Here is a 13,763-nt window from a genome sequence, read left to right as displayed (position 1 = left end):
AGAAAATTAATGGAAAATAAAAAAAAAGAAAAGTTAAGAAAAGGTTAAGAAATGTTTCATAGTGCCTTAAAATGTAATTTGTTAAACATTTAATAAATTGCTTTCAAACTGTGTAACTTTCATAATTTCAATTAATTAGTCTTTTGATTAATACATTTTATTTAACCATTAAAACAAAAAATAAAACAGAACTTGAGAAAAAAAAATATATAGATTTGACAGGGCCCTAATGATGTTACAAAAGATGGCACTTTTCTCAAAACACCTTACTGACCCCAAACTTTTAAATGGTAGTGCATGTCACGCCACTAAAATCTAAGGGAGGTCAACAAAAAAGTCTTTTATTGTAAAACCAATGCGAAAAAAAAAATTAATTTAGAATTTTTTACATTAATGCTGAAAAGTAAGTGAATTTAATGGATTCGCAAGGGCAAACAGTCTAGCTCGCAATAATTCAAGCTCATTCAGAGCATTATACTGCATTCGTTTATTTTAAACCAGGGGTGCCCAACCCTGTTCCCGAAGATCTACTTTCCTGCAGAGTTCAGCTCCAACCTTGATCAAACACAACTGAACCAACTAATTAGGATCTGAAGGAGCACTTGATAATTACAGACAGGTGTGTTTGATCAGGGTTGGAACCAAACTCTGCAGGAAGGTAGATCTCCAGGAACAGGATTGGACACCCCTGCTTTAAACAAAACACGTGCGTAACAATTAATGTCAAAGAATTACAACACAAAAGCATGGATGAGTATCAGACTTACACTTTCTAGAACACGTAAACATCTCTCAGCCCCCCACAATGACGCCACAAGGTTCTCCTTATCATCCTCTCGGCTCAGGTTCTCCACACACTCTTTAACTGTGAGGAAACGCACACATGAATCAAATCAGTCTTAAAAGCATCTTACTATAAAATGCATGTATGAAATGTATGTAAAGGGAGAAGTTCACCTCCAGAACAAACATTTACAGATAAATCACTCCCCTTTGTCATCCAAGATGTTCATGTCTTTCTTTCTTCAGTCGTAAAGATATGCTTTGTTGAGGAAAACATTTCAGGATTTCTCTCAATATAGTGAACTTCTATGGTGCCCGTGAGTTCGATCTTCCAAAATGCAGTTTAAAGGCAGCTTCAAAGGGCTCTAAACGATCCCAGGCGAAGAAGTGGCTTATCTAGCGAAACAATCGGTTATTTTCTTAAAAAAAAAACAAAAAAAAAAAAACTGACAATTTATTTACTTTTTAACTTCAAATGCTCAACTTGTCTAGGTCTGCATGTATTCTGTGTATTCCAATTCAAGACAGTTAGGGTAGGTCAAAAAAACTCCCATCTCTTTTCTCCTCCAACTTCAAAATCATACATACATAGCTACATAGCTGCTGAAGTACCAACCAAGTGTTTACAAAGTGAACGTGCAAAGAAGATCAAACCCCCTTTACAAAAAAAAAAAGGTAAAACAGTGATGTAGGTTGATTTTCAAGTTGGAGGAGAAAATGAGATGGGAGTTTTTTTTCACGTACCCTAACTGTCTTGAACCAGAATACAAAGAGCGCACACAGAGCTAGACAAGACAAGCAAAATAACTGATTGTTTCACTAAATATGACCATTCTTCCTCAGCCGGGATCGTTAAGACCCCTTTGAAGCGTCATTTAAACTGCATTTTGAAAGTTCAAACTCATGGGCACCATAAAAGTCCACTATATTGAGAGAAATCCTGAAATGTTTGCTTTAAAAAACATAATTTCTTTATGACTGAAGAAAGACAGACATGAACATCTTGGATGACAAGGGGATGATTAAATTATCTGTACATTTTTCTTCTGGAAGTAAACTGAACTACTCCTTTAATACAAAATAATACAACATTAACAATCTTCTATAAGAATGGATAACAATCAGATTTTTAATAATATGCAGGTCACTTTAACAAATACGGAGTAAAAGCAGCAGACCTTTATCTACAATGTGGTCCAGGCCTCCCAGAAGCCGGAGTTCTTCTTTAAACCAATCCCCTGCTCTTTTCGACGTCAACGACAACAATGTCTCCATGGCTAAATGTCCCGACTGCCGAGAAAAAGACAATGCACAATCAAAAAGATGCATTCAGCTATAATGACGCCATTATGCAAATGTAAAAGTTCTATTTGCTAAACAGAACATTAAAACAGATGTAAACAGAGGGTTTGAAATGCAAAGAACACCACTTGATAAAAAGCTCTTGATGGCTAAAGCAAAAACATAAAAACAAGTAAATATTATTATAGTTTAGCAAAGGGTGCTCTGAATGAATTTCTGAATGTATTTAGAGACAAGTTCTTGGAGAGGGTTTTATCACGCTGTGCGTCAGCGTGCTAACAGTCTGAGTGGGCGTTCACACAGGATACATTGAGTTCAGCTTGTGTATTTTTAACTGCTGTTCTATGTGCACATGCTCCAGTGCGTCATGTCTTTGGTTTCTTCAATGTCAGCATTTTCAGTACAGTGTGTTAAGTAACAACAGCTGAAGTTTTAAAAACCTTGAATTGTGTTTCATTCTGATGTGCCCCGCCTAGCTGCTTTTGAACTTGTCCTGTGAGAACAGCTTACAAAAACTACACTGTCAGCAAACCCCTCTCTGAGAAATAGTCTCTGTACATTTCTCATCTTTAAAACTTTTTTGAACATTTATCATGTTCAACAATAAAGTCATTTCATATTCAATTAGTTGTGAATCAGTTAGAGCTGTACAATAATGGTTAAACAGTTAATCACGACGACTTCGCTCAAATAATAATGATTACTGTCATTTTATTTTATTTCATCAGAATTATTGCACTTTCACATAAGCACAAATCAAGAGAACGTCAACTCGCATTGTCTGCTTGCAGATTTATCTTCAGCAAACAGCACAAATGATCATGTATTACTCTTTTATTTGAACAAAATACCTCAATAGATATCACTAAATTCCAGCTTATATGTATACTGTTTTTTTTTTTCAGCTCATCTGCACTGTAATGTAGAGAGTTGTGCATGCATGGTTGCCAGGTTGGGAAGATTAAAAGGAGAAGTTCAATTCCACAACAAAAATTTACAGATAATTTACTCATCCCCTTTTTATCCAAGATGTTCATGTCTTTCTTCAGTCGTAAAGAAATTATGTTTTTTGAGGATTTCTCTACATATAGAGGGTTTTCTATGGTGTTTCTAAGGAGTTTGAACTTTGAAAATGCAGTTTAAATGCAGCTTAGAAGAGCTCTAAACGATCCCAGACAAGGAAGAAGGGTCTTATCTAGTAAAACGATGGGTTATTTTCTGAAAAAATTTACTATTTTTATACTTTTTAACCTCAAATGCTTGATGTCTCAAAGTGGAATACACAGAGTACACGCAGAGCTAGACATTTATAAAAAGTATATAAATTTTTTTTTTTCCTTATTTAACCAAGAAAATAACCAATCGTTTTGCTAGATAAGACCTTTCATCTTTGGCTGGGATCATTCAGAGCCCTTTAAAGCTGCATTTAAACTGCATTTCGGAAGTTCAAACTTGAGGCACCAGTGAAGTCCAAAAAAAAAAAAAAACCTAAAAAAAAAACAAAAAAAAAACACATTTCTTTACGACTGAAGAAAAACATGGACATTTTGGATGACAAGGGGGTGAGTAAATTATCTGTGAATTTTTGTTCTGGAAGTGAACAACTTCTTTAAGTAAACAACTAAGCAGAAAATGTATTATTTAAGGTGAAAAAACACTTATTGGGGGATTTTAACTATTAACATTTGGCAACCATAAGCATTGAAGCTTGTGGAGGCTTGTTACCAATGCAAGATAATGCTGTTACTAACATAAACTTAAAATACTAAAATAAAAATAGACAAAGATGAGATAAAGTGTACTATTGCCTTTAAAATTACTTCAAATACATATACAATATCAATGAGGCAATAATAAGAAGTTCAAATATAGTTAAAAAAAACAACCAATTATATGGATTATTTATCAAAACTGTTAAAATGCATAATGTACTATAAACAATAGAACTAATGTACATTATGCACCATTACAAATGACTGCGAAGGTCGCCAACGACCTGACGATTGTTTTTACACTTTACAGTGCGATCTAATATTTGTTCAATATTGACTAAACATAATTTAATTCAAATGTCCATTTAATCATCACTATTTGGCCTTTTTTTAATGACAGAAATGCTATAGTCACTGTAATTTCTTGAATATGTGGACATCAAAACGTGTAAACTCAGAATGAGGGCTTGAGCTTTTATTTTGAAATCATGATAAACAGTTAGCATGCAAGTTATTCTCCTTACCTAGTTTATAAAGGATTTACCTTACAAATTTGATGAAATGGCACACGTTGCATTCCCAGATGAACGTTATAATAAACCCAAACTCGCAGCAATATGCAGAGATGGAGTTTGAGATGCTTCACGCATGTAAATGATAACGGTTTATGTGGAGCAGCATTTACTGTGAATGGAGGTACTCTGACACACATGTACGTAACCCACATGCATGTAAATAATTAAATTGCATATATTAAACCTGCATCTCATCTATATATTTAATTAAATTGTAGATTCACAATAGCATTATGCACTGTGATTTTTAAATGGATTTCATATATCATGCAGCCTTGAACGCGTTTCATGGATTCTCGTTTCTCGTTTCAAGTATTCCGATATTTTGCCGGTTGCGCAACAGGCAAATTGCAATTGAGTTCATACAATTTATTGTGAAGTCCTAGAATTATTTAATTAATAAATCAGTTGATCTGGTTCATAAAACCAGCACCGTGAACCAAATTGACTGGTTTACTGATTGACTCCAATAACAGATTCATTCAAGATTTCCTTTGAATAAATCAATTCCTGTCAGTTTTTCACACAAAGTTGTTGTAAAGCTTCAAAAGGTACACCAAATCCACCACATTATACATAATTAACACATAAGAGTTTGGTATGACATGGGAGTGTGCAAATGACTAAATATATTATAATTTTGGAATTAACTATTCTTTAACACACATACTAGTTTCTGGAACAACCCACCGACAGATACATTTTGGAAAACATCCTTAGAATGTACAACATAAGCAATGAAGTGTATCCACTAGAGGGAGCAGAAACTGAACCTTTCCCAAAAACCCTGAATGAACATAATCCCTCGTCCACATGGTCTATCACACAAGCAGAATAATAAAATAAAGTGCAAATCCTTGACAAGAAAGTTTGCAGATGTAAACAAACAGATCTACTGCATTGCAGTAAGAAACACAAGCCAACAAACAAGCACTCTCCGATCTGATCTCAAGCTTACCGTGATATTCTCCAAGTCGAGATGCTTATTGTGGACGGTTTCGCACAGCTTGCGAATCTTTTCTTTTACTTTGTTCATCTCTTTTGTTGTTAACTGATCAGCAATGGACTTGTCCTGTTCTAATTCCAGCAAACGAATCATTAGATCCAGACTGGCCCGATCCAGGTCCATGTTCAAACGGTCTCGGCTGAGGATGTACATCAGTGAGGCCGTACATAGAGCTAGATTCTGAGAAACGGCCAAGGACAGGAAATCGATTAGACATAAGATATCAAGCAGTTAAGGTTTTTCAAAAAGTCCAAACTTGTTTTGACTTACTGGATGTTGAGGTGCATCATTAAGAGTTTTAAAGACCTGAGCCACTTTCCCACGAGCCCTCAGGTGCATCCTGAAACTGGGCATGGCGCACCGCGTGGCCAAACTAATAACACTGTACACAAACGCAACAGGATTGTAATGAGCAAACCGTGCCACAAATGCAAACATTAGGTTGTAACTTTATAATTGAAACAGATAGAATGTTTTCTGCACCTAAGGCAGCGTGTGTTAAGGGGTTGACCAGTCTTCAGACCAGTGGCAAGATACTCAAAGTCATCAGTGAACTCCTGGTTCTCGCCAAACTCCACCACATCATTGAAGTGCTTCACGTGCTGGACTACGGTGTACAACTGTTGAGAAAGAGAAAGCAAGTGTTTAATCTCATTACAGAAATATTCTTTGATTAAAGATTTGGCATTCTTAAAGTATATGGGTATATAAATACAAAGACCACTCACTGACTCAAACACTTTATTCATATACATTTATACGTACACATGTTGACTTAAACTAAAGTGACTGACAGCTTAAATGTTTATAAGGGGAACACTAAAAAAAATTGTAAATGTAAAATAACAGATCTGTCACTCTGATCTTTTTAAACAAAATGTTTACTTATCAATATTTGAAAACTACATTCTGTTAAAGTATTTCACAGGATCACTTTTTATTACTTAAGTATTATTAATAATAGTTATTAAAAGTTACTAATTAAAGAGATAGTTCACCCCAAAATGAAAATTCTGTCATTCCAAATCCATAAGACCTTTGTTCATCTTTCAGACACATTTAAGATATTTTAGATATATAAGTGTGAATCGGCACTAGCTTCAAGATTTGATTAAGATTATTATGTCAACGATTCGATTTGATTCGATATCATGATGCATCATGATTATATCAAATTTAGTTTGTGCACTTTTTTTAAATTAAATTTTATAATCAGGATACAGTTTAAAATAATTACAAAATTAATAATAATATCAAAACAATTGTTGCTTCAATTGTATGCTTCAAAACATACAAGCAAATATAAAGTACTTTCATATAACATATAACAAGTACTTTCAGTATCTAAGAGTGCTTTAAGACAGTCATAGTTTTTCTTTTTTCCTCAGCATTGTTGATTCATTGATGCAGCGGTTAATTTCAACACCCCTAATATTTCTGATGAAATTTGAGAGCTTTCCGACCCTCCATAGACAGCAATGCAACTGACACATTTAAAGATAAGAGCATCAATAAAATAGTCCAAGTGTCATCAGTGGTTTAACCTTAATTTTATGAAGCAATGAGAATACTTGTGCACAAAGAAAACAAAAGTGGAACTGCCGTGAATGCGAGTCGAGACAAGAAATTGTTGAACAAAGTCATTAATTTAGTTTTCTTTGCACACAAGTATTTTTGTAGCTTCATAAAAGTAAGGTTGAACCACTGATGTCACACAGACAGTTTTATTAATGTCCAGCTCCTTACTAGCTTTCTAGGTCTTGAACGTGTCAGCTGTTTTGTTGTCTATGCAGGGTCAGAAAGCTCTCTAACTTTATCGAAAATATTTTAATTTGTATTCCAAAGATGAACAAAGGTCTTACACAGGGTTCCTGCAGATTTGAACAAGTGAAATTTAAGACTTTTTAAGACCTTTTTAATACCACCTTATATGAAATTTAAGACCTAAACCTGTAACGGAAATAGATATTATATTACATGCATACATGTAATATTTAATGTGTTTAATGTAAAAAGTAAACAAAATTTCATGGCTGTCATAAATTTATTACTATGATATACAGTGAACTTTTCATATCAGCAGATACTATTCCACACAAACTATCCCCATAAAAGTACCACTAGAAATATCTGATGTAAAAAACTTTTACTTTCGAAATGTATGCATTACCTTTGAAATTTATTTTATGAATTTATCAATAAATTCTAAATTGCTGTTAGCAGTGAGATCACATAATTTACACTGCAAAATTAAAAGTGAGATTAATGTTTGAAATACATTTATTGATTTATAAATATATACATTATAAATGTTGGGTGTGGAGGCATACTTTTAAACACACTAAACTACCAGCAGGTGGCGGTAAGTCACTTCATGAGCGAGTTATTTCAACTTATTCGACCAAACGCTGAATCATAGCAAAACGTTACTAGGAGAATGCTTCTGCTGCGATCCTTGTTTGGAACTATTTTCGTTGGTGAAACAGAACAAAACAGTGAAAATATTTTGTCTAATATGTAAGTAACTTGACTAACTACTTGTTTATTGAGCTAAAATTAATGTAACATTTGTAATTGTGAGAATTTTCAGCAAAAAGCTCACTTGGTATATTACTGAACTATATCATTTTATAAATAAACTATACATTTAACATTTTTACCTCAGTGTGTTTCTTTAGAGTGCTGTTACGCTCATTTGTTTTAAAGTATGTCACAAATAGACCAGAAATACACACATATCCATTATCAATTTCTGTTTACGTTGAATGTATTAAAATATGAATCTTTCTTGCTTTTCGATGCTTCGCTGGTTGTTTTTGTCACTTCAGTTTTAATCAGGTGGTTTGTTCGGTCGGGCAAGTAAAAAAAAAAAAACATTTTAAAAGTATCTCGAAGGCTGGCGGTCAGCTAGCTCGACCTATATTTATTATCATTATTGAGAACGTTATATACAGAAAAAGGTAGTTTGACCTGTATTCTGCTACTGCGATTCTGTCTGAAGACCCAGTAACTTCCACAGGGGGAGAAAAAAAATCTACAGATGTTAGCAACTGGCCTTAGCCAAGCCCTATATTCAGTTTTTTCAAGACAAGTATCGCTAAACTTGCACTTCCCCATAGCTAAAAAGTTAAATCCATTTTACTTCTGTGGTACAATCCGAGAGAGACTCGCGCCAATAACAGAAAGCTGATTGGCTATTGCATGCTGGTCTCATTTGTAGTTTAAATACAGCAAATTATATTTGGAATAGTGAAATAAAGAACTACAACACCACGGAAACAACAAAAAGAGAATTTAAATGAGCATTAGAGGTAGCGTTACATGGACATCGGAAAAATAAGACCTGTGTAAAATTATTTAAGACCTAGAACAGCGAATTTAAGACTTTTTAAGGCCTAAAACTTTGATTTTTAAATTTAAGACTTTTTAAGACTTTTTAAGACCCCGCGGGAACCCTGCTTACAGTTTTGGAATGACATGATGGTGAGAAATTATTGACAGAATTTTAGAGTGAACTATCCCTTTAACTCATTTAATTTAATGGTTAAAAAATACAGTTAAAGGAGTAGTTCACTTTCAAAACTAACATTTACAGATAATGTACTCCCCCCCTTGTCATCCGAGATGTTCATGTCTTTCTTTCTTTAGTCGTAAAGAAATGATGATTTTTGAGGAAAACATTTAAAGATTTCTCTCCATATAATGGACTTCTATGGTGCCCCTGAGTTTGAACTTCCAAAATGCAGTTTAAATGCAGCTTCAAAGGGTTCTAAATGGTCCCAGCCGAGAAAGAATGGGTCTTTTCTAGCAAAATGATCGGTTATTTTCTAAAAACATTTACAATTTATATACTTTTTAATCTCGACACTGAGTACACACAGAGCTAGGACAAGACAAGCTTTTGAGGTTAAAAAACATAAATTGTAATTTTCTTTAGAAAATAACTGATTGTTTTGCTAGATAAGACCCTTCTTCCTCGGCTGTGATCGTTTAGAGCCATTTGAAGCTGCATTTTGGAAGTTTAAACCCGAGGGCACCACAGAAGTCCATTATATGGAGAGAAATCCTGGAATGTTTTCCTCAAAAAACAATTTCCTTACGACTGAAAAAAGAAAGAACATGAACATCTTGGATGACAAGGGGGTGAGTATTTTATCTGTAAATTTTTGTTCTGAAAGTGAACTACTCCTTTAAATAGTTCCAACAGTTTTTATCATGCCATCGAAATTGGTACTGAGAATTGTAACATTTTACTGTTATTGGTACAGACTACAGCAATAGCTACTCTAATTACTATCATATTAAAAAAACTATTTAAAAATCAGCTGCCTGGAGCAGATTAAGTTTCGTTCCACACGGCACGCACAAAGAAATCTCACAAGGCCAGCAAAGTTTTGCATGTTACGCTTCATTATTCATTGATAATGTAGGCCTGCAAGCTAATATAAAGACCAAAAAACAGAGCTTTATTAAATACGAGGGTGGTCTGGAAACAATCCGAACAGCTTCCAAGCTTGATGAAAACCGATTCAAGTGGGAGTAAGAGGTGAGGGTTGTAACGTAGGTGGGCCTGAACAACTGTTCAACACCCACAATCAGAATTACTCCACAGAACATCAGTGATTCCTGGACACCATCAATGGCTCTTTATTGTATTACAATAACAGACCTAATGATCATGCCAGGTTTTCAATATGCTGCCAGTGAGACTTTCTAATTCAAAATTCATTGAAAAACAGCTGCACTACTTTGTATGCATATTAAGATAGAGCTTTATGCCTTTATCATCGGTTCCATGCCACTGACTTTCAATTTTAATTGGCTTCTGCTTGGCCCTTCAGTATAAAGCTGCCAAATATTCAAATTTCTAGTACATTACAAATCTCTTAACTCAGCAGTCTCTTTATTCAATATATTTCATAAGTGAGAAAAAAAACTGTAAAACAATACTTTTTATTTCCAAGCGATAAGGTAAAGGTCCCACTTTACATTAGGTGGCCTTAACTACTATGTACTTACATTTAAATTAATCATTTGGTACAATATACTTAGTGTACATACATGTTTTTACATTGTACTTTTTGTATTTTTTAAAACCTATATGTAATTAGATTTGTAATTAATTTCTGTAATTACCACTGTTGACCCATCCCTTACACCCTAACCCACCCTTAAACCTACCCATACCACCAAACCTGTCCCTAGCCCTACGCATATCCCACCTTAATAGAAGCAAAAGTGTTCTGCAATGCAATATGATCACATTAAAGGTTGTATCAGCGATTTCAAGCCTGAAACATAAAGTATCATGTTCAGCTGACCTTTCTTCACGATCCGCTCGCTGCCTGCCCCATAAATTGGCTGTAAAACAACGTGTCTCTGTGGTCAGCCTAGGGTCCGAGATATGCCCAAAAAAAAACAATCAGTGCTACCAACCATTCCACAGAAAAACAAACAGTGTTCCAACCAACCAGTGTTGTGGACTTTCGTACTGGTGCAGGGATGTGAGGGAGGCAGAGCGAAAGTCCACAACACCAACCCCCTGACGGTGATTGGTTGGAACACTGTTTGATTTTCTGTGGAATGGTTGGTAGCACCGATTTTTATTTTTATTTTTGGCATATCTCGGACCCTAGGCTGACCACAGAGACGCGTTTTTTTTACAGCCAATCACGGATCGTGAAGAAAGGTCAGCTGAATGTGACACTTTATGTTTCAGCCTAGAATCGCTGATTCAACCTTTAAGTACATTGGACTTATTTTTTGATGTAAGTACATAATAGTTAAGGCCACCTAATATAAAGTTTGACCAATGTGATTGGTTGAATTAAAGTAAGCAGCATGCATACTATACTAAAAACGTTTATTAGGTCATGCTATTTTGAAAAACATGCTTGATTTGACACTATGCAGAAACTGATGTCAAGTGTTCACACTTACCTCCTTGTGTTCTTTCCTACATTTAAGTGCAGTGACCATGTCCTGGTAAGGTTCTGTGGGGATAGTGACAGACTTGATGACTTTGGGAGGAGGAGCTGGAGCTTTGAACACTCCGTCATCCTTGTGCGAGTTCGCCTCTTTACTGCCTCCCGATGAAGCGGCCTGTACGAGAATGACGACTTAGAATTAAAGCATAACAACATGTTTGGAAGCACTGCAGAGCTGATTCACATACACCCTGAGCTGCCAACAACGACCCACTGCTGGTTATGTAACATGACGACTAAAGATAGTGCTACAGAACATTATAGATTCTTCATGCAGCAACTACTAAAAGGCCAAATCCACGACCAGCAGCGACGCTGCTAAATAAAACACTCCTAAGATGGCCAAGCACCACATATTTGAATGAATAATGCAATGTTTTGAACACTCTAATATCCGTGGCCTTGTTTATAGGAACAGTAGAAATGGAGGCGCTGCACTAATGAGAATGCTTACAAACGGTTCAAGTGAAGTGTAAGCATATCTGTCAGAGTGCATAATATTGCAGCGGGCTTCACTGGTGGCAACAGATGCAGGCTGGCTAAGTTGTATGGGATTGATTGTGTTTGGATGGCACATGTAGAGGCTGGGGGAGATGTTGCTAGTTGAAAGAGAAGTGCATAATGAGGGCCGTGTTTGCACTAAAAAGGCAAATCAAAATGCACTCTATTTACTTTAATACATGTTCCTGGTTTAATGGTGAATGATTTATTAGGGTCAGCTATTTCTAATAATAATAATAATAATAAAATAAAAATAAAAAACGTATCCAATATTTTGAGGAGAAACTGCCTCCCTTGCCTCCTCTGAGGAAACACCCCTGATATACGTTTAATGCAAAAATAAAGCAATATATAAAGCAAAATAACAACCAATAAATTCCTGGTGGATAAAATCTCTCCTTACAATTCCCTTACACCTAGAAAAACATTGCATTAAAATAAAGTGGATTGTAAATGTTGTTTCATATTGAGTTTAACAGTTGAGTTCTGGTGCTAAACTACCGCTGTTTAATGTATCACACACTGGGGAGACACCACAGCAAAAATGTGTGGAGTGGCATTAAAGAGGTAGGAGTTTTTACACAAAGGTGACTATAAACATTGTGGTGATAGCATGAGAAGCGCTTATGCTGAAGTGCTTTCTAAAGTGGGTTGTGACTGTGTGTAGGAGTGTGTAGTGTTTGGTGGAGCATCCTGTGCTTAATGTTGTACTCACTGGAGGAGCCTGAGATCGTGATGGAGGCATGGGCAGCATTTCTTCTGGCTCTGGCTGGTTCCAGTGTCTTGCATTATACACAGCTTTAGTAGGTGACTGCAAAAAGAACAGACAAATACTGTTACACTGAGGGCATTTTAATACAAGAGCTTCACGTGCAGACCTAAGTTCATTGAACATTATGAGTCTAGGGTTAATTAGGTTGGCACGACTTGCAACAAGAACAACAAATCCATTTTAAGATTGAATAGAAGTACCAATTTACTATGCCAGTTTAATTTAAAAAAAAAAGTGCATATATTTATCAGTGGTCCTCACTCAGGGAGCTGGGACCCTAAGGAGTCTTAGAAAACTACATTCATTTATTTAAATTATTTTAAAAGCCTGATTTCTAGACCTGGAAAAGTCAAGTAAATTTTAAAAAGCCATATGCATTTTTATAATAAATATACACTCTTCTAGTTATGCCAAGCTCTAAAATATTTTGTGACTAAAACGTCTTTAACACTCCTTATTCTTAACCCTTCAAATTAAAGGAGGGGAGAGGACAATTGAATATTGTTGTGAACAATGGGGTGCCTTGGGGTCAAGGAGGTTGAGAACCACTGATGTGAAAAATATGATTTCAAATAGCATTGCAACACACAATAAAAGACACATTTCCATTTTAATCCAAGTTTTGGTCTTAACCAGAGTTTATATTTTGAATATTATATATTTAGAATTGTTAAAGGGATCCTCGGATGCAAAATTCACTTTTACACGTTTCTTGAACAAATGTGTTGGCAGTGTGTGTACACAGCCACCCTATAATAAAAATATGATGATAAATCCACCCAGTGTTTTTTTTTTTTTTTTTTATATATCCCCATAAATGAAGGGATGTGCCGATCTCCGATCTACCTACAGTTGAAGTCATTCCTCTTTTAGGATCAGCAAAATGTAACTTTTTTTTTTTTTTTTTACCAAAATAAGAAGGATCATACAAAATGCATGTTATTGTTTATTTAGTACTGACCTGAATAACACATTTCACATAAAAGATATTTACATCTAGTCCACAAGAGAAAATATTTATTAAATTCATTAAAATGACCCCGTTAAAAATCCTTTTGATTCTTAATACTGTGTTCTTACCTGAATGATCCACAGATGTGGTTTTTTTGTTTAGTGATAGTCGTT

The 13,763-nt window shown here is 35.1% G+C and overlaps 1 protein-coding gene across 1 annotated transcript in view; it reads right to left on the bottom strand.

The window, feature by feature from the left end:
* Positions 1-13,763, bottom strand: part of waplb (WAPL cohesin release factor b) — an 81,897-nt gene that overhangs the window by 21,325 nt on the left and 46,809 nt on the right. The window contains exons 6-12 of the mRNA XM_073828355.1: positions 12,582-12,677; positions 11,319-11,480; positions 5,862-5,998; positions 5,649-5,760; positions 5,331-5,558; positions 1,962-2,073; positions 768-865 (exon numbers count right to left, since the gene is read on the bottom strand). Of these exons, the coding sequence (XP_073684456.1) occupies positions 768-865; positions 1,962-2,073; positions 5,331-5,558; positions 5,649-5,760; positions 5,862-5,998; positions 11,319-11,480; positions 12,582-12,677 (945 nt within the window). The remainder of the gene's footprint in view (positions 1-767; positions 866-1,961; positions 2,074-5,330; positions 5,559-5,648; positions 5,761-5,861; positions 5,999-11,318; positions 11,481-12,581; positions 12,678-13,763) is intronic.

Source organism: Garra rufa, chromosome 22 (assembly GCF_049309525.1).
Source record: "Garra rufa chromosome 22, GarRuf1.0, whole genome shotgun sequence".
Lineage (NCBI taxonomy): Eukaryota > Metazoa > Chordata > Actinopteri > Cypriniformes > Cyprinidae > Garra > Garra rufa.
Note: the sequence above shows the minus strand (reverse complement) of the source record. Positions and strands in the feature narration are given on the sequence as shown.